The sequence below is a fragment of the Galleria mellonella genome, unplaced genomic scaffold (genome assembly GCF_026898425.1).
Source record: "Galleria mellonella isolate WM207_F2 unplaced genomic scaffold, CSIRO_AGI_GalMel_v1 utg23, whole genome shotgun sequence".
NCBI lineage: Eukaryota > Metazoa > Arthropoda > Insecta > Lepidoptera > Pyralidae > Galleria > Galleria mellonella.
Genome location: NW_026442045.1, coordinates 3,100,375 through 3,122,441, shown reverse-complemented (window position 1 = coordinate 3,122,441; position 22,067 = coordinate 3,100,375). Strand labels below are relative to the sequence as shown.

General features: G+C 33.3%; 4 protein-coding genes across 4 annotated transcripts in view; 2 read left to right on the top strand and 2 right to left on the bottom strand.

The window, feature by feature from the left end:
* The window catches only part of LOC113512964 (alpha-actinin, sarcomeric), a 55,000-nt gene extending 41,660 nt beyond the window's left edge, over positions 1-13,340 (top strand). The window contains exons 6-21 of the mRNA XM_026896940.3: positions 222-299; positions 687-779; positions 1,039-1,142; positions 1,621-1,747; positions 2,281-2,428; positions 2,852-3,002; positions 3,550-3,735; positions 6,295-6,421; positions 6,895-6,990; positions 7,538-7,726; positions 8,174-8,301; positions 8,545-8,723; positions 9,165-9,287; positions 9,574-9,680; positions 10,417-10,575; positions 12,382-13,340. Of these exons, the coding sequence (XP_026752741.2) occupies positions 222-299; positions 687-779; positions 1,039-1,142; positions 1,621-1,747; positions 2,281-2,428; positions 2,852-3,002; positions 3,550-3,735; positions 6,295-6,421; positions 6,895-6,990; positions 7,538-7,726; positions 8,174-8,301; positions 8,545-8,723; positions 9,165-9,287; positions 9,574-9,680; positions 10,417-10,575 (1,995 nt within the window). The 3' untranslated portion in view covers positions 12,382-13,340. The remainder of the gene's footprint in view (positions 1-221; positions 300-686; positions 780-1,038; positions 1,143-1,620; positions 1,748-2,280; positions 2,429-2,851; positions 3,003-3,549; positions 3,736-6,294; positions 6,422-6,894; positions 6,991-7,537; positions 7,727-8,173; positions 8,302-8,544; positions 8,724-9,164; positions 9,288-9,573; positions 9,681-10,416; positions 10,576-12,381) is intronic.
* A 186-nt stretch (positions 13,341-13,526) lies between these two features.
* On the bottom strand, positions 13,527-15,674 carry LOC113512832 (uncharacterized monothiol glutaredoxin ycf64-like). The gene is made up of 2 exons (XM_026896762.3): positions 15,278-15,674; positions 13,527-14,854 (listed from the first exon to the last, which is right to left on the bottom strand). The coding sequence occupies exons 1-2, from the start codon at positions 15,531-15,533 to the stop codon at positions 14,670-14,672; spliced, it is 441 nt and encodes a 146-aa protein (XP_026752563.1). The 5' UTR covers positions 15,534-15,674; the 3' UTR covers positions 13,527-14,669.
* An 824-nt stretch (positions 15,675-16,498) lies between these two features.
* Positions 16,499-19,583, top strand: LOC113512914 (serine/threonine-protein phosphatase 4 regulatory subunit 2). Its single transcript, XM_026896874.3, has one exon. It carries the CDS (start codon positions 16,634-16,636, stop codon positions 18,149-18,151), a length of 1,518 nt encoding a protein of 505 aa, XP_026752675.2. The 5' UTR covers positions 16,499-16,633; the 3' UTR covers positions 18,152-19,583.
* A 130-nt stretch (positions 19,584-19,713) lies between these two features.
* Positions 19,714-22,067, bottom strand: part of LOC113512915 (probable 4-coumarate--CoA ligase 1) — a 32,224-nt gene continuing 29,870 nt past the window's right edge. The window contains exons 7-9 of the mRNA XM_026896875.3: positions 21,254-21,432; positions 20,673-20,828; positions 19,714-20,201 (exon numbers count right to left, since the gene is read on the bottom strand). Of these exons, the coding sequence (XP_026752676.1) occupies positions 19,911-20,201; positions 20,673-20,828; positions 21,254-21,432 (626 nt within the window). The 3' untranslated portion in view covers positions 19,714-19,910. The remainder of the gene's footprint in view (positions 20,202-20,672; positions 20,829-21,253; positions 21,433-22,067) is intronic.

Genomic DNA, 22,067 nt, shown 5'->3' with positions numbered 1-22,067 from the left:
TAAAGAGATGAAGTAAACACAAGCACTTGTTAAAATTAATTTTCGTACCTCACACGCTAAACTAAAACAACCTGACACGAACAATTAATCATATCCATGAATGTCAGTGTGATTTAGTTTTAATAACTGATACGACCAAGTCGACATCAGTGTATGATTTTATGTAGTGAGAGCATGAACTAACACTTGTATTGCTTGCGTGCCGCTTGTCAGATCTGCAGAACACCGCGATGCCAGACGAAAGGGCGGTCATGACATACGTCTCGTCGTACTACCATTGCTTCTCTGGCGCTCAAAAGGTTTGTCTCTTGAGCCTAAAACAGCTTTCAAAATACTAATTAGATTTCTTATATTCATCGAGAGTATAAGGATTCGTTCCCCAGATTATATATTATATTCTCGAAGGAAAACAAGTTATAAATTCGTTTTTCTCAAAAATTTACAAATTAAGTATATACAGTTGTATACAACGTCTAATTCATCGCTCAATGTATAAATTTGAAATAAGAAATTAGTGGCATTTTGTGAAATCAAATAGTAAATTTCTAAGTAAGACAAAGTTAGAAACTTATTAAAAAAAAACTTGTTAAAACTAAAAAAGTTTATTTTAAATACGAAAAACAACTTTATATATTATCCGATATATTAATAATCTAACATATTTAATTAGTAAACATTGTTTCCAGGCTGAAACCGCCGCGAACCGCATCTGCAAAGTTCTCAAAGTAAATCAAGAGAACGAACGCCTAATGGAAGAGTACGAACGTCTCGCCAGCGACGTAAGTAACCAAAACATTCAGACAATTTAAAAAAAAAATAGAAAACAAAACCCTAATTAATAAAAATCATGTAGAGTAACTACTTACTCGTATTTACTAAGTTCATAATTAAAGAAATTAAAATGGGATAAACTCTAAAACAATATACAAGTGTTGATGATAAACGTAAAATCATAATAAATTGATGATGACATTAAAATTATTAGTCTATATTCTAAAAGATTACCAAATATTAATTGATCATGGTCTACTTTCATAGTTGCTGGATTGGATCCGGCGCACGATGCCTTGGCTAAACAGTCGCCAGACTGATAACTCACTCGCTGGCTGCCAAAAGAAGCTGGAAGACTATCGTACTTACAGGTTAAACAAATAACCATTATCTAGTCTATTATTAATTAAATTAATTTTGTAATTACATGAAAATAGAATGGTAAACATTACCATACCCTACTTATGAGCATTGGTGTATTCAAGATTATAATCCAAGGAGGGCCTTGTCCCTTAAAAAAGACGCATATATACTGTCAGACATGTCTTTACGAAACTTTGCTCGCATTCTGGATTGGGCACTAGACGGTTCTGGGATAAGCACGACCTGCCCGGCTCCCCTCTACGTCTATATTAGTCAGAAATAGTAGATGAAAATGAAAGCAGGCCAATTGAACAACCGTGACGAATTAATCAAGAAATAACCACGATGTTTCTAGGAGAGACCTTATGGAAAATTTACCTCATAAATTATATTGCTAATAAAAGGGCTATATATATCTCTTTGAGGTAAAATAAAGATATTTTTTACAAATGAGGTTTAGGTAACACTTTTTGTATTATTATTTAGGCGTAAACACAAGCCTCCCCGTGTTGAACAGAAGGCCAAGTTGGAGACCAACTTCAACACGCTGCAGACCAAGTTGCGTTTGTCCAATCGACCTGCTTACATGCCCACCGAAGGCAAAATGGTTTCGGTAAGTATTGCTTTTACTTGTCATAGATGTTTTATACAATATATGAATCAAATTATAAGACACTGGTGCCTTATCGTTTGATTTTGGATTGCTAACACTGGACTAAAAAAAAACAATGACCATTTTCCACTGGAAATTTAATTATGTAGAGTTTGTTTAGCATTATATTATTAAGTAACAATTTAAGTTATAGTTTTGAAGTCCCCATATTTCCAAAGAGTGGTGTCTTTGAAGACCATTTAACACATTATTATAGTTAATTACTCTGATGGTTTCCCTGTTTTATTTAGTATTAGCACTACTCCACAGCTAAACTCTAATACTCTTAGATATTTACCCTTTGGCAATAATCACACAATGCATTTGCTGCTCTCCAATATTTGCACGATCATCACTTCATCTCATTTCGGCATTCTAAATATTTCCTTATTTAAAATCGATTTCAAGAGTTTTTAAAAAACAAAACTATCGCTACATATAACAAATTTTAAAAGGAAGGAAAAAACTCCGTCTAATCAGCACACTATTTCCAGGACATCGCTCAAGCATGGAAGGGTCTGGAAATTGCTGAGAAGGCATTCGAGGAATGGCTCCTCAGCGAGATGATGCGCCTTGAGCGCCTTGAATATCTCGCCCAGAAATTCAAGCACAAAGCCGATATCCATGAAGACTGGACCAGAGGTGAGAACTTTGTTGCACATTCATACTACGTTTTTTATATAACGATATTAATTTCGACTGTTTTGGTGAGCTTTTGCCTTACCTTTCTCGTATTTCCTACACTTTGTATTCATTTAAATTATTTTGTACAATATACATATAATATAAAGGCTAGCATAGAAGACAGACACTTTCCCATGTTTATCTCGTCTTACAGAGCTTTAAGTCCGACGAAAAACAATCCTCTTTGATCCGATCATAATAAAACCCCTAAAATTGGATACTATAATTTATTGTAGTATCTAATTTTCACTAGCGCAATACGTGCGCATACGCACAGTGTTTACGGCTTACGCAAAGAGAAATTTTGTCTGTTAAAGTCTGCTCAGACTTTAACTCTTGTTAATAAGTTGCTATAATCGATTTTCCTATCTTTGATCACAGGTAAAGAGGAAATGTTGCAGTCTCAGGACTTCCGCCAATGCAAGTTGAACGACATCAAGGCCCTAAAGAAGAAGCACGAGGCGTTCGAGTCCGACCTCGCCGCGCACCAAGACCGCGTCGAACAAATCGCGGCCATTGCACAGGAACTCAAGTATTTGTCATTTTGGATTTTTTTTTTAATTAAATACAAGAAAAGCTTTCCGAATTCACAAAGATTTAATTGCGATAGTGTCCAAAGAAATTACATGAAGGTTGACATCACGATATTGCCAGTCATTAGTTTTTCTAATATACCGCTTTGAGCAAAAATAAATATTGACCGTCTTTTATGACGACAGTGGACATTTGCCTAGTTATATCAATGGTCGATGCTAAGTGAGGATGAAGTTAAATCATTTTGTCCTTTATGACGAATTCACCACGAATTACCCACGATGTTTTTGACCTAAGATGGTATACTGTTAACAACGAAATTGCTAAACTCCATTATTAAAAATACCGCTGGAACCTTTTCACCTGGTGGATGGTGAACGTGGCTGAGTTTTATTTTTACTGCTATGGTGGCAAACAAGCTTTCTGATGGCACAATTAAACAGTAGCCTGTGAACGCCTATAACATCATGGACTTTACGCGTTGCCGACCCTGGGCGTGCAAAATTTGTGTGGCGATGTTTGTATCGAGTTCCGTGGTGGCGCAGCACGCTGGAGTACCACGAGGTGGGCGCGGTGAACGCGCGCTGCCAGCGCATCTGCGCGCAGTGGGACCGCCTGGGCGCGCTCACGCAGCGCCGCCGCGCCGCGCTCGACGACGCCGCGCGCGTGCTCGAGCAGGTCGACCTGCTGCACCTCGAGTTCGCCAAGCGCGCCGCGCCCTTCAACAACTGGTGCGTGCCACCCTCCTGCACTTTATATACTTAACCCCTTAGATAGATACCCTTATTCCCCTCTATATCGTTCCCACCAAACTATTACAGTAGTAAACTAATCATAAACACAAAGTTTACAAAAAAAATAACTACCAGGGGAGACTTTGTACAAAAGTCATTTGCTTGGGTACGATATGGATACTCTGTCCCATTCGTGTTTCAAAACAGAGGAATAACACCCGAGTCCCAGGAATGGTAACCCCCCCATGGGTATCATGGGCGAAGCAGTATATTCTGTTATGTCCATGCTACTGCTCATGTCTATAGGCGACGGTTACCACTTTCCATCAGGTGACGATCATCAGAAACAAGCTGACGGCCCAGCTTGTTTGCTAAGTTGTTAATTTGTTAAGTTGTATAAAAAAAATACATATCATTAGCCCACACATATAGCAGTGGAAATAATTTTAAAAATATTTTTGCTTTCTTTACCAGAGAGTTAAAAAAGGTACTCACAATTTAAAAGTGTTAGAAAAAAACAAGATAGACCGCTAGATCACCGAGGTAGTTGCGAAGTAGGTGATCTAGCGGTTTAACACACTACCTCAACATCTGATGGTCGCGGGTTCAATTCCCATAATATTCATACTCATTTGATATATATTTATATTAGTTGTTTGGTACACGTAGTTTAAGCTATATTTAGATTAAGATGGATGGGAGATAGATGGCACTGCATAATATGTCCAGTGGTATTTATTATTCTGTATTACCTACTGAACCTTTATTTGCAAATTGTCTGTTTTTAATTCTACATACTGTTACCTATTAGTGCTCCAATTGTAATAGTTACAACAATTGCTATTAATGTAAGGCTTGATGCCTTTACTATTATTATTATTATATTAAACCTTACAACAATAACCATAAGGTTTAATTTCATCAGATATTAATCGGGTTACCATCTTTATAAATAAGAGTACATTGTTGATACGCACCAGAATTTGAGGCCAATGTCGACAACACAAATATTTCGCATCCTAATTGACTTGCCAACATATCACCAGTCATCTCATACGCATCAATAAAATTGTTTATGTAGTTACGTATCTTTGAGTTAAATAAGTATCTGCCTAATTGAAATATGCCTTTTTATTGTTCCCTCCATTTTCTGTCATTGTTGCTACTTATTTAATTAATTACATCTACTATTATATAATATAATTCTTACAATTAAAGCGTTATCAATAAGATCCCAAGGAACAGTTGACTAATAATAAGACGAGTGTCAAAAATATAATAGAATAATAAGTAGAATTCTCTATTTACTTCATTTATTTCGAAAATAATTTTGTATTGTTTCAACTTAACCTTACAATACATATTTGTTCCACTTGCTAAGTAATAACTGTAGATTCTTATACCTACACCTATTCACGGGCACAAAACTTAAAAAGTTGATCTCTTTTGGCAAACAACAATAAAAATTCAGTCTCATTTACAGTGAAATATTTTATTTAGAAATATATTTACCTAAATATACATTAATCGTCTGTTAAATAGATTTATTTGGAATCAGCGCAATATCTTATTTTGTTCCACTGATCCCTCTCCGCCGTCGTACCTTGAGACAGAATATGACCATCTTCATCATCATATCAGCCATTGATTATCCACTGCTGGACATAGGCCACCCCCATTGGGAGGTTTTGCTAGTGGTTGCCAAATTTGACAAGCGGGTTGGCAACAGCAGTTAGCCTTTGGTGATGTTTTAAAAGGGACGCTGCTACTCATCCCTTGGCCATTAAGTTCCCTTAATCGCCTATTACGACACCTACGGGAAAGGAAGGGAAGGGAAGGCCCATTCTATGCCGGGAACATACGACCATACGATCTCATTACTCTTTTTTAAATAACATAATCTTTCACACTTAACACAAACAGTATTCATAGCCAAATATACTTACATAACTGACTAGCAGTAATACATATCATCACATAATCAAATGATGGACAAACCAATGTTACATGCCAAACGTATCATATTTTAACGCTGACTCAAACGATCTTGAACACAAATGGAATGCGACAATTGGCTCAATAACCGTTCTCAGATCGATATTGAACCCAATTAAGACTGTTATTGTACATTTTAATGTAAATATGTCATAATATTTGACAGCAGCTATTTACAAGAAATAAAAGACATTATTAAATAATTATTAAAATTACAATACTATATAACGTGTTACATAAAACCAGAAAACGAAAATTTGTATGCACAAAGCGTAGCCCGTAGACTCGTGCTGAATTAAAAAAAAACTATATGTATTACATTACCGCAATGATAATGAACACCCTACCTCGTTCTCACAATACCTGATTAATCCTCATGGACGGATTACAATAAATACTATAATTTTATTGTTCTACCTTACTTCAGCTTAAAAAATAGCATTACTTTCCAGCAATGAAAGATTTTTTTCAGAAAGATAAATCGATTCAGTAGCATCGACATCAGTAGCTTCAAAAATCGTTGCCTAGATTAATACAATAAGCACAATATGTTTTATGCAGGTTGGACGGAACCCGCGAGGATCTAGTGGACATGTTCATCGTCCACACGATTGAAGAAATCTCCGGCCTTATGGACGCCCACGCTCGCTTCAAGGCCACGCTCGGTGAAGCCGATAAGGAATACCAGGTATATATGATTGGAGAAGCTCAATACCTATATATTAATCTGCGCCCATATCTAGAGAAACACTTTTTTGCTAAATATTATGAAAAACAATATTTTTATACACAGATAATTTTTTTTTTTATTTATAAAACTACCAATAAAGGAAATCAATTTTAACGAAAAAAGTGAGATAGCAAGAATATACTTAGCGCCACATATACGTACGTACATACATACATGCTCTTACTACCTGAGATTTTTCCTACAAATGCATATCCTGTTCACACTGTAAAAATTGCGTTTAATATATGAAAAGGCCAGTATGTGTCATTTTCTTTCAAATTAAGAACTTAGTTCGACAAAAAGAGACAGCACTACAACATACGTTTGACATTTTCACACAGCATCAATCAACTAAATAAATCTTGTATTTCACCTGCAAATTATAAATTAATACATGTCTATGTTATTATTTAATCATTATTTTGTTTCAGGCAATAGTAAGCCTGGTACACCAAGTGGAGTCCATCGTCAAACAGCACCAGATCCCTGGTGGGCTGGAGAACCCCTACACTACTCTCACTGCGCACGTAAGTCAAATCAATTTCCGCCGAAACTCGTAACGAAGTCTCATCACGTATAAATAGTAGAAAGACACAAATAGAGGAATCGATTTTCTTTGAAAACCTGACTAAAATCAATACTTATTTAAGTAATCACATTAAAAATGAAAGTTCTTAACCATATACCAATATATCTCTTGCATCATTTTGGGTTATTTTCAATCGATTCTGTAGGTACGTCTAGTCCTTTGAAGACATTTTGATAACGAGTACCAGAAATCCAAAGATCTTTTGGCCTGAGAAAGTCCCTATATATGGCATGGTTGAATAGGATTCGTTAGAGTAATACCATCAGTTTCTCCAATGAAGCCAAACCTCGTTCCTAAACCTCGTTCAAAAAATCAAAATCATTTATTTATATAGAACATTTTTACCATACGTTATACTTACGCGTTACTCCTAAAGCAAGTTCACATTGTGCCGTAATCACTGAAAATCGAGAGCAGCCATAAGCTAAAGCCACACTCGTTCTACTCCTTTCTATAAATAAAAATCAATATAATTGTGTGACCAGGAACTAAACCGCAAGTGGTCGGACGTGAGGCAACTGGTACCACAGCGGGACGGCACGCTCGCCGCGGAACTCCGCAAACAACAGAACAACGAGGCTCTTCGCCGCCAGTTCGCGGAGAAGGCCAACGCGGTCGGACCCTGGATCGAGAGACAGATGGACGCTGTCACCGCTATCGGCATGGGCCTACAGGTACTTAAATATTACGCCTATAGGTACCATAAATTTAACTTAATTTTATATTAAGATTTTATTTTTACTGCCCTAAATGGTTAAGCCGACAGACGTCGTTATGTCAAAAGCTAAATGTCTGCATTATTAATTAGAAATACTTTATATTTTGATGTAACTATAATCGAATATTTAAAAAAAAATGCCTAATTGGCAACACATATAGCTCTTCAATTTTATATGTTTTACTGTTGTTTTATTGGTTTTTATATGTTGACAAAAAACACACTGGTAAGTTAATTAAGGCCTTAAACAGAAAACGAGCATTTCTATTGAACTCGGTTTCCCTAATTTTTAACAATCATCAATTTAGATGGTTTATCCATTTAAATGCAATTTAGAATGGCAAACAAGCTGACGTCCCATCTGATGGAAAGTGGTAATGATAAACTGTTTTTTTTATTACAGGGCTCTCTGGAAGATCAATTGCACAGGCTGAAGGAATACGAAGCCGGCGTATACGCATACAAACCACATATCGAGGAGCTCGAGCGCATCCACCAGGCTGTACAAGAGGGCATGATCTTCGAGAACAAGTATTTTATCAATACAACATATTCTTATTTCTCCTTACTTACTCCCTATCAGAATTTTTATTATTAAGAAAAACCATAAAAAATTAACTATTTGTATTTTATTATATTATCCTGGCTCGAAGGACTAAAGTTGTCAAAAAGTATTGTACGCAATATGCAACTGTATTCGCATTGTTATAATTTGAAACACATACGTATATATACCTAGCCAGTTTCGAATAAATGCTTAAATATTAATGTCAGGTATTCACAATACACAATGGAGACACTACGAGTCGGTTGGGAACAGTTGCTTACGTCAATCAACCGCACCATCAACGAAGTGGAGAACCAAATACTCACGCGCGACTCAAAGGGCATCACACAAGATCAGCTCACAGAGTTCCGCTCCTCGTTCAACCACTTCGACAAAAACCGCACTGGTAAGTTATTAAGGTCTTTAAATAGAAAAAATAAGGATATTTTTATTGAACAAATTTCCACCAACAAACCCCAACACCACTTAAATTAATTTAAAGTCTGTCAAGGTTTTGATAATATAATACTCGTTATGTCAGTGTTTATTCTACTTCTATTCGTTATGTCTGGACTCCGATTCTCAGTCCGCCCAATTTAAAAACCTTTTCAAAACTAGCTCTGCTATGGATGTTTTATGTTATTCCATCTGATATTTGTTGTCTAATTTCTTCCACACATAAAAAAAATAAATTTATAAAGCTTAAAATAATATTTTCCTATCTCATTTAAACCTCTAAAGAAAGTATCTCAGTTTAATACTCTAATTTGATATCAGATTGTCCTCTACGTTACACCATATCGGATTATATAATACTGGTAATACAAAAAAAACAAACCATTCGCAGGCCGCCTAGCACCCGAAGAGCTGAAGTCTTGCCTGGTGTCGTTAGGTTACAGCATCGGCAAAGACAGACAAGGAGAACTCGACTTCCAACGCATACTCGCCGTCGTCGATCCCAACAACACAGGTAACGTATTTTAACTTCTACTGCTTTAGTTGAGATGGTGGAATGATGGAAATCAGATAAGATTATTTCAGGGTTATCAAATAGGTGATACGCTTGGTGTTGCAGGCTACTATGAGCTAAAGTGTCTAGTTGTCATTGATAGAGTCTTTATCTTGCTTTAATAAATTAATTTTGTAATTCAGGTAATTTCACTAAAAGTACAATAGTCCGTTATCCCTGCATTTAAATTTCAATGACAAATAACATTTTAATATCTGTTACATTTAATTTGTAACCAATATTTTAGGTTACGTATCGTTCGATGCGTTCCTGGACTTCATGACGAGGGAATCCACAGACACAGACACTGCTGAACAGGTCATCGACAGCTTTAGGATCTTAGCTGGTGATAAGGTTTGTAAAATTTCTTTTATTTATCTATGCAAAATATATTTTAGATGTGCATATCGTTAGGATATATATATCAAGTGAGTTTCGCTTTCATTTTCTCTAAAAAATTATGTTACGGAAATTAATCACGTTATTAATATAATTTATCGAATTATTAAACCAAACCGTCTAGCTAGCATGGCAATAGTTGATTATAATCTCCTCTTATGAGAAGAGAAGATTTATGCCCTGTGTTATGTGGAATATGAATGAGTTATTAAATCCATGTTTGTTTATACACATTACAATAGACACGTATAAAAATTTATCCGTGAGTCCACAGTACAAGTCAAATTTCTATAGTACAAGTTGCGCCTACGTAGCATTGCCAATTGTGATCAGGTCTATGTGCGTATTTTAGATTATTTTATGTTATTTTTGTCAGCTAATTGTCACATTAGCTGACTCGTTTTTTTTATCAGTATTCTTTATATTTACACATAAAATGTATCTTGACGTATTATGTAATAAATGCATAATTTATAAAAGACAAAATAAATATAGAAGTTATAAAGGAATCACTCATAATGCAACTCATAATCAATCATCACTTATCATGCAAAATTGTATGAGAAAGTTGATCCGTTTTGCTAGAAGCATTTCTATGGGGACACTATGTATATTATGTAAGGTTCCGTTTAGATGGCACTGCCAAGTGCGAGCAGAGTAATGTACGCGTGTGTGTGTTGTCGTGCCGCAGCCGTACATCACGGCGGAGGAGCTGCGGCGCGAGCTGCCGCCCGACCAGGCCGAGTACTGCGTGGCGCGCATGCCGCCGTACCGCGGGCCCGGCGCGCCGCCCGCCGCGCTCGACTACATGGCCTTCTCCACCGCGCTCTACGGCGAGACAGACCTCTAGGTACCGCTGCCGTCTTACATTTTCAAATAACAGACGTAATGAAAGTCGAGTAAACCTCCATTACCAAACGAGTAGTTAATTCTTATCGAATTCGTCATGATGGATCAACTGACCTGCTTTCATTGTCACCTATCATCTTTCACTGATGCTATATATCATTCGACAGTGTACAGCACAGGCGGGAAAACTATTAGATTTTCACCTAATAAAAAAATCGTGCCCATCCCAGCAGAACTATCTCTTATAGCATATTTGAAAGTAGAAATGCACCTTTTTTCAAAAATCCAATAAAGCCCCTCCACCCATGTACCATTTTTTGGTCCTTCGAGTCTTTTGACCACGCAGCAGCGGTCGAAAGCGGGATTTCGTGTTTTGAAGTGGCATTCGCGAAATCTTGTGACGAGGGTATTAAAGTCGTGAACCGATTCAATATCAGATCTTATTTATCAACATTTTCATGTACGTGACATAGCTACTAACACATATTTTTCAATCCTACTATTTATCTGGGCACGTGTACAAAAATAGACATGAAACGATTTACGTAATAATGCAATAATACGTTGTAGAAGTATACGAAAAAGAATATTTACTTACAGAAAAACATTAAACTATAAATAAATTAAAGGGATAAATTCTTATATCAACAGGAATAGAAATCAGGTTTGCTATAAAAATAGACTTGGACGTAATCCAATTTACAGTTCGAATAAGATCGTAATCGTCACCTCTCAATCATATAATCTTCGATTTCAAATCCAGTTCACTAAAAAATTTATGGTAACACTATCAAATATGTAGCATATATTTATGTTATTGATGAACTTTCTACATCATCAAAATATTTTAGGTACTTACAATATCTTCTTATAGTTTAGGATTCGTCTAGTGAATTGCATAATTATTTTAATAAATTCTTTTTTCTTTATGCCTTCTGTTCCAACCTGTGCCTATTTATAGTTGTCCATTTAAGGTACAATTAATTCTTCCACTCCAAGCAACTAAACTGAAAAAGATAATATATACTAGAAATATAGTGGTCTTTCTACATGATTCCTAAACTATAGAAACTTTAGCTTAGTAAAATGTTCATCTGATTTTATATGAACCTATACAGATTCTATATCTGCATTTCAATTGACTATCCAATTTAGAAAAATAGTGCTAATATATTATTATATATTATATATGAACCTAGTAATAGGTTTTGTATATATTTAATTTTGGATATATGAAATGTAATTTATTTATATAATAGCAAGTCGAGAAAAAAGAACGTATTTGTTATTTCTCTTTTTACTTGGTGCAATAAAGTGTAAACAAATAAATAAATAAACGTTATATAAACCTACTGGTTTATAGTAGCACTACTGTGTTAGTTATAAATAGTGTTTTATTTAGATTATATATTTATATTAATTAAATAAAACTAAGAGTGAGTATTCTAAAATAAAAGGGTATCATACACTATCAATTATAATCTGTTACAAAAATCAAACTCGTACATATCACACTGTAGACAGCGAAAAAGGCTAATTTTTAACGATATACTTTCAATTTTATTTTTCTTACAAATCCATGCATATTTGCAAAATTCATCTATTGAATATCGTATGTTGATTGTTATAATAAACTCCAATGATGTAGGTACATTCAATATCAAAAAGCGCCCACCAAAATTACAAATTTCCATATGAATGAATACTACGAAGTATTAGTGTTTTAAATCTTAATGTTCAACAAGTACTGATGCATACATATGACCTATAGGTATAATAGATAATGCAATAATAATCTATAATTTAGATACAGGTCGCAGGAGTAACCGAAGAAGGGAGAACGTCGCTGCCGCCGCCGCCGCGCCCAGCCATACACTAACCACTTCGGCCCGAGATATCACTCGGTGTTGGCGTCACGATTCACAAAGATTATTTCCCTTACATTGACCAACAATACCTAAATCGCCCTAAAACCTGTCAATGTAACGCAAACAATTTTTGTGATTAATATTAGTCTATTAAACAGTTCTATATCAAATATGTGCAATGTTCAAACCAAAAATGCCATTAACTTTCATACAGTAAACTCTTCTCCCTAATGTTTATAGTAACCTTTTGGCTCAAATCAGAGGAATCACTATGTTTACAACTCTCTATTTATACATTTAGTATTAGGTACTTTTTAACTTTTATATGAAATCCTCAGAAAGTCACAAGAAACTTATGTGTAAGATAAAATGGTGCTAATGTTAGGCTTGACTAATGTGTGACACCAAAATAAGACTCATTCACATTGTGAGAATGTTGTTATATTTTTTTTATTTATAAGCAAACATTATTTATACAAGTTTAATTTTTGATTACTGCCACTAGTAATTATTAGTATTTGGATGGTAAGTACCTAGGGACAGTGTATTGTCCCTAGGTAAGTATACTACATTATTTTAAGTTGTCAAAATTTATAAATATTGCAGGGAAGTGTCACACAAATTATTTATATCACACTGAATGCCATTACTTGCCTGCAATCTATTTATTTGTCATGTTGAATATCATTTTTATATGCGTTTGTGCGAGTATTTTGGTAAGAGTACTCAAAATAAATGATCTGCCATATTTTTTGTCTTTTAATGTTGACTGCTCTGTTCCAACCAATTACAATAGTAATGACAAGGTAGAGGGATAGAAATTAAGAATGGATTATGTGCCCAAAAACGTATACTAACTCGAATGTACAGCTAATTTAATAAAGAGCTCTTAAACACATGTAATGTTTTATTTAAAAAATGCTGTAGATATAAATACTATATATAAATAATATTTATGCAAAAATAGAAATAAACAATACAGATGATATCTAATTGCCATGTGTGCAAATATTCTTCCAACCATTTAGATTGTCTATTAAATTTTATCAAAATTGGTTTAGTAGATGATGTAAAAATAACAACATTCATTTTTACACAATTTATATTTATACCAATAAGGATAACAAACAATGAATTTGATATCTATTCATTATAAAATAAAATACTACCATAAACATTCCTTCAAGCTATCTACCAATATTTACAATATAGCATTCACATGTTGTCAATAAATTTGATAAAACATGTTATAATGATGCATTTAACACATTTAAAATGATCCATTAAAGGAATAATATACATATGAGTTAATAATAGATATGATGCTATTTATTATATTCTATTTATCAATAAAATGCACATTTCAGTAAGGTATACAGAAATTTGTTAACCTATTTTCTAAATAGAAACAAAATTATGGTCAACCCTGCTGAAGATAATCTGGTATATTTACAACTCAACATGAGTTACTGACTAACATATATCAATGCATAGCCAAAACCACTATCCAGTATTTTGAAATTTTACAAATAGCTTATTTATATAACACAGGTTCACTTATGTTGTACAGGGTATAAGGGACAGGTTGACAAAAACTGAAACAGTGAATTTAGACCATAATTCTGAACTGAAAACCACTGGAAATTCTGTCTGGAAAATTTAAATTTTTTTTTCATTTAAATTCATGTAATCTGTTATTATGTCATAATAAAAAGAAATAATATATATGTGTAAGGTCAACACTACAAGCATACAAAAACTATGTATAACAAAGCACCATTGATTATGAGATATGAATAGTAAAATGTCAAATATATTATGGGGCTTCAAAAACTAAGAATCTTTAATTATATTCATCTGAATCAGCTGTTTTCATTCTGGCCAACCTGTTCCTTCTATCCTATATAAGAATTTTGAAAATTAAACACCTAAGGGGTTAAAACTTCTAAAATCACATATATACAAGTTCATATATAATAATAATAAAAATAAATAAGGCAAAAGCTAGTATATAAATAAAAATGTAAGGGAATTAAACTGAATGACTAGTTGTTTTCTGTGTTAAAGTAATGATTTTAAAATTTTATTCATATTGGCCTTTTCTTTCACAATTTTTTTTTTTTTGTTATTCATTACTTTCTGTTACAACAATAAATAACAGCCTAAAAGGTTGACCACTAATTAACAATTTCTATAGAGATTGTTCCTATAATTTAATTATTATAAATTATTTTTTCTCTTCATCCTTTGGTGGTTCAGCTGTGAGTAATGCACTCTTTATACCAACTTTCTTCAATTCCTCAACAAGTTCACCAGACTGATGCATTTGCAACATAATATCGCAGCCACCAACAAACTCTCCATTGATAAAAACTTGAGGGATTGTTGGCCAATTTGAATAGTCTTTAATTCCTAGAAATTAATAATCTTTTTATAATAGAGATCACAATAAACTTACATATAAAAAAACAATGCTTCAAATTATGAACATAATTACAACTCTGTCCAGTGACTTCAGCTGCTTGGATTAAGATAAACATATTTATCTGTAATATGATTTATCTGTATATACTAAATTTAATTCTAGTAAATTCAGTTATTTACAGTGATTGAATAATAATCATCTTTAAAAGTTTCTTATATACATGTACCTTTTTTTAAAGATGTATAAAAAAAGTAAAACATTAAAGTAGCATAACCTAGATCTATCGTAGGTTATGCTCTATATATGACTATTCTCTAAAACAATCTAAATCAATATACAAAGAACAATAATAATATGAAAATAGTAATAAAATAACACAATAGTAAATCATTATTAAAAGGTTACCTAACCTTGTCTAAGATTTTCATCTGAAAGAACATCATGACTTTCATAAGGAACAGCATGCATTCTCATTATTTGAACTACAGCATTGCTAAAGCCACATCTTGGAGCATCTGGAACACCTTTCATAAAAACTACAACCTTGTTATTTTTCACAATTTGATCAATTTTGTCCTTAATCGGAACATCGGCGAAAGATCGAAAGGAAAGCTTCACGGAATTATTGTAAATTGATATTACATGTCTTCTCAACAAATTATTCATTTTAAATAGTGCTAAATCCAAATTCCTGATTATTAAATTAAAAGAAATATAGGAATATTTCCTATTTAGTTAAAAAAATAACTATTTAGACTATATATATCTATATGTATGAGATGACATTTATCATATAATATAAATGTCTGCACGACTGTCATATTGTTGTCAAACGTAATCTAATTTTGTTGTTTTTCCAATTCGCATGTCTAAGCTTAAGAACAAATCTTTGGCCTAAGCCTTAAATTATAGCCTAAATATAGGTAAATAATAAAACCTACCTTTCTTCTATTCTATTTGTCATAATTTTTTTAACACAGTTTTTACACATTCAGATTTTTAAGGGGGTAATTGTTAAATACTAAACACTTTTAATACTAAGAAGTGATTACGAGAAACGCTTATGAGGTGGCAATACTTTGTCATTTAGGATTATTAAAACTGCTTTTTGCAGCTTCATAAAATATTACTGTATAATTATTTTATTGAACATGAAAGTAAATTATTTTTGTACCTATATATTTTTTATTTTAGATACTTTTCTTTAATTTTATATACTGTATGTACTTAGTGTGTATCTTAAATAAAAAGACACACTAAGCTTGTTTATATATATTTGATAGCTAATATAAGATAAATAAATAAGAATAATAACTTAAATACTTAAATTTACAAAAGTGACAATCCAGTTTTTTTTTTTCTATTGACCCCTCTCCGTTTCTAATCACCTCGACCATGAGATATATAGAAAATGAATATATTTTAAAAGATTTGGAGAAAACCAGACGATTTATTTGATTAATAAATACCCAAATTTTAAAGATTATGATCCTAGATTCTATGCCGGATCATTAAATGTTACACAAATAGATATATATGAAAAAAATAGGAACGTCATAAATTGTTCTCATTTCCCGCGTTTTATGGTACTCAACTAATTTCTCATGTGTATGTCAGTTGATGTCAGTTGATAATGATGCTAAGTGATCTGTGAACAGATGTCTCTGACTTTTATCCTCTGTTTTTGTGAATAATAGTTTTATTCTCTATTTATCCCTTTGCTAATATTCTGTAATTTAGATATTATCTCAGCTTGAGTATTACACATGAAAATGGAAAACGCAGAAGAAATTTTTCATTTCTTAGAAGAGTTCTCCAAACGCAAGACTAAAAATATACCACAAGAACTAAACGACTATTTGGCTTACGTAGCTCGTACCGGTGATCCTGTCTACCAGTGGTCTCTTGTGAAGAGTTTATTTAAGGAAAAGTTATTAAATGCAATTACGGACTTCTACGAAACTGCACCAGGTATAGATATACCTCCTTACCCAAATGTAGACCCGTTTAACTATGATACCATGAAAAACAGTCTCTTAGAACGTTTAGATTCCTTTACAGCAGCACCTTTCACAGTTCAAAGAATTTGCGAGCTCCTCACATGTCCCCGGAAGCAATATAATAGAGTGGACAAATTTATGAGAGCTATTGAAAAAAATATTTTAGTAGTGAGCACTAGAGAGCCAGGCCTGCAACGTCATATTGAGTCAGATAATATCGAGCCCATGGAACCTATTGTAAATGGTTCAGATAACAATTCTGAATGTAATGTAGATGTTGAGATGGAAGACATGTCATGGAAAGAAAGTATTGAACAACCGCAGATCTCTGAACCACAGCCTGGTTCGTCTGATGCTCACATATCTGTAGAAGATCTTGAAGCAAGACTTAAAGCTAAAAAAGACAGCCCAGTAGATAGTAAAGAAAAAGTAGACCCTCAATATGAGTCAGTGACACCACCAGAACTGAATGTATCACCAGAAGTTCAAACTCCTGAAATTAAAACAATTGTATCAGATACTAATTCCGACAGTATTTCCTCAGTAGAAGAGGGACCTAAGATAGATTCAAATACTAACATTTTGGAATTAAATCTAGAGACAAAAACAGATGTAGAAATGGCAACAGAAGATACAGAGAATCATCCATTAGTTGTCCCTGAAATAAAAGTTGATGATGCAGAAATGACTGAAAAGAAACTTAATGAACAATCAACTACTGCAGAACAATTGCAGAATAAATCAGCAGACGAAGAGACTGTAACCGCAGATATAAAAACTACATCTAATACTCAACCTGTTGATGACAGCAGTTCAGATTCTATAAAAGAAGATGCTGAAAAACTTATATCTGAAGTCTCTACTTCAAGTGAAGAAAGTTCTTCGTCTAGTGATGTCACTGATGGAAATAGCAATTCACCAAAGACTGATGAAGCTCAAATTGTAGATGTTCAAGAAGAAACTAACCAATCTGATATCCCAGCAGAAGAAACAGCTATACAGCCTGCAGACATTACTGCACCATCTGTCAATGAGAACAAGCATGAAAACTCAACCGAGGTAACTATACAATCCGACAATTACTCTATATCAGATGTTAATTCTGAGTTACCACAACCTTCACATGAAGTGTCTAATCAAAACGTGGAAGCCATGCCAGAAGAAAAAAAGGAAGATGAAAAACAATCAACCGATGTGGAAAATGACAGTAAAGACAAAATCCCAATTGAAGATGAAACAAACAATACAGAATCAGATTTGACAACTGAGGTATGTGAAACATAAAGCTCTGATTGTGATGTACAACATACAATTAATGAGTAGTCTCAGTATTGTGTAAGAGAAAATATATAAACATACTTTTCAATGTATGTAAAACAATCTTGTACTTTTCATCTTACTTATGACTGCCTGTATACATGAAAAGTGTGATTCATATAAGAATAACACCATAAATTTGTCTTAGTTTATAAGTGTGGAATAAGTGATGATAATTTCATACAAGCCAAAACCTTTCATTGCTCTGCTATAATGCAAACAATGTTTAAATTTCTTTATGATAATATATTGTGGCCAATGCTAAGTTGCCATTTCTCTACATCGTATCTCTAGAATTAAAATTTTATTTTGATATATCAGTGAAATTTCGATTCTCAGGACCAATATGAACTAAACTTTAATAAATTTAAACCAAAATTAGTTTATGATGGTCCATAAAATGTTAATTTCATGAAATTATCAACTTTAAATAATAGGCGTAGAGAACTGGTGCCACAGAATTGGTCCCATTGATAAAACTTTGTTGAGTACTGAACAACTTATTATGACAAGTTATACAACTTGTATAAAGGTATCAACATTAGTTGGACTTTAACAAGTCTTTCATATAGCATATCTAGCATATCTTTTCTGTGATTTTCTATTTTGATATAACTTTACTTTGGAGAAAACAATTATTCGTCATCATATTAGAAGCCAATGTAGACTCTGGCTACACAAGTCTCACTGGTGGAAATGTATGTCAAGTAATTATGGAAAGTTTCTCCTAAGTGACTCCAAAAAGTGATCATTCATACATGTATTTGTCCATTTGTACATTTAATATTTCTGTAATATTTCCTTAAAAAAAATATTAAAAAATTAAAAGCTTATCAATTAGAAATCCATTCAATTATAAATATGAAAATGACACTGTCTTATAGAAGTATACTATTATACATGCTTGTCTATCATTACATCATTGACGTTTTGAAGTTTTGTATAAGCCAAAGTGAAGATAGTGTAATGAATTAAATTTTCTCGCTATGTTTATTTAATTTTACATATATTCAAGTTAGGTTTTTGGTTTTGGTATCTTCAAACTAAAAATTCCCGATAATTAAAGATTGTGTCCCACAAAAAGAAACAGACTTCAATTATGACAGAACCAGTTATTTAAATCTGAAAAATAAACTTCTGAACCATTTTTGATAAAATTTCTATGGGGCCAGTCTGTAAGTATATCCTTTCGTATAAAAAAAAATCCAAATTGGCTTAAAATTGACAGAATTATGAGGTAACAAGCATTAAAAAATACAGCCAAATTGAGACCTTCTTTTTAAAGTCGATTAAAAAGATATAAATCAATATTGTGTTTATGAATAAATTTAATTTGAAATGGAAATATAAACAGGAGAGTAAACAATAAGGCAGGAATATTCTTTGAATTTATGCATTTTAGTTTATTATTATACTTAATTATAATTTGAAGTACTAAAGTAGTTTTAATTAAATACTAATAAGTGATTATGTTGAATGAATGTTTAATATAATAAAATACGATTTGTGAATGTAATAAAACAATGCAATTTGTGAAAATAGTATCTTTTATTTTCTATTTACATAATAATAAAATAACAACTTTATGGTAAGTCAAAATAATCACAGCTCTATTTGTAAGACCCTAATTAAACCAGAACAATACTTAAAACGTAACATCATACAACTATCACCTATGTACAAAACATTAACTATAAACAACATTATAATACTAGACATCACAAGATTAATGTTTGGGTTTGCGTCCCAAAACTTTGAGCTCGTTTCTCATGATTTTACCCGCGGCATTTCTGGGTATACTATCAAGGAAAGCGACACCACCTTCCAGATGCTTGTATCTGGTTAATTTCTCTGCTACCAAATCGTAGACTTGTTTTTCGGTGAGTTTATAATTCGGTTTAAGTACAACGAAGGCTTTCGGCACTTCGCCGGCCAGCGCGTCTGGCATACCCACTACAGCGACGTCCGCCACTTCAGGCTGCTCCATGATCACGCTCTCTATTTCCGTTGGAGATACCTAGAAATACAAGAAATTTCTGTCAGTTGCCTAATGTTCCTAATCGACTTCAAAATTGAAAATTTCAACTGTATATTTATTAAATATTAATATGTTACGCTATTAACAAATTAAATGGCAATCAAGGATATTCTATTGCTCATAAATTACGGTAACTGCTTACCATCAGGTGGGTCGTATGCTTGTTTGCCACTTCAGTGGTGTAAAAAATTTAATATTTTCACCGATCATGATTTTTTTTATTCGGAAGAGCTTTCATGATAATCCATATTACTTTTGGCAAAACAAAAGGCGGCTTCTATTTTAAAAATGAATTTTAAATTCAGTAAGTACCTAGCAAATTATCGAATGGAAATATTTAGGTAATCTCATTTAAGAACTGAAAGAATATGGTTTCCTATCAAACAGCTGAAAAAGCAATATTTTATCTCTGCCAAAATATATTCTTAAAATGTTTTCCTGGCTACATACCTGATTACCCTTGACCTTAATAAGTTCTTTCGTACGATCGACGATGTAAAAATAGTGATCTTCGTCATAATACGCCACGTCGCCCGTGTGCAGCCAACCTTCGCTGTCTAAAGTCTCTTTAGTGGCGGCTTCATTGTTCCAGTAGCCTTTCATCACCTACGATGGAACAATCAAAAGAATATAAAAATCAATAAACCCTACTACTTAATATTAATATTTATGATATTAATGTAAAAATTTGTAAAGATATTTATTGTTTTTGTACAAAAGATATCTGCGAGACCTATGTTCCACTCATGCTTTTACAAAGAAATCTAAAAGTAGTTTTTCCGTAAAGAAACTATACTTGCATAGCTGTGTTTTGATTTGAAGAATTGTACATGGCAGTGAAATTACAAAATATGGAGACATAACATAATAATCCTTAGGAAAAACAAGCCATGGGTACCTCAATGCATTCTTTGATAACCATAGTTCATATCTATAAATGACAGTTAAAGAGGTAATAGGTGAGAATGAAGTTGGCCCATGGTGACAAATTCGACCAGAAAGGATATATTGGTATCAACAAATGAACCAACCTGTGGGCCCCTCAGCAACAATTCTCCTGACTTGTGAGGACCAAGCATCTCGCCTGAGGTGAGGGAGACAACTCGAGCCTGGGTGTTGCAGATCAATTGACCCACAGAGCCGACCTTGTTGTACGGATAATGGTACGGTGTCATAAGGGTTACGGGAGAACTTTCTGTCATGCCATACCCTGGAATATGAAAAATTAAAAGTGTTCATAGAGTGTGTAAAATTAACTCAAACATGCCCATTTAAATTATTCATTAAACTGAACGATTTACCAAAGACAAGGAGTCGAAATTTTAAAATACTGTTTGTATAACTGACAAATAGTAAAATTACGTGTTAGATTTCATATACCTATCATAGAAAATTCATGATCCTTGGATGATGATGATTAGGGAGTTATTCAGTTTATTAAATATTGACTACTCAAAATATAGGGGTATTAAAGAAGCGGTCGCGTGGGCCGTACCCGCCCCAGAATCGTCTAATGCCATTCGGCATTAGACGATTCTGGGGCGGGTACGGCCAGAGAGATATGTAGTAGTAACTACAGGCCCATGAGAGATATGTAGTAGTAACTACATATCTCTCTTTTTCACTCTTTAAAAAAGTTCATATGTAGTACTAGATAGGTACTACATATAAACTTTTTTAAAGAGCAAGACCCCATCTAGAAAATAAATACGCGAATGGAGCTTTTGTTCTTTACTGTTTCCAACTAACCAATTTATTACTTTTTTTTTTTTTTCATTAATTAAATATCGTTTCATAGTAATCACTGAGGCCTATGACATAAATAGCTTAATTAATTTATTTTTT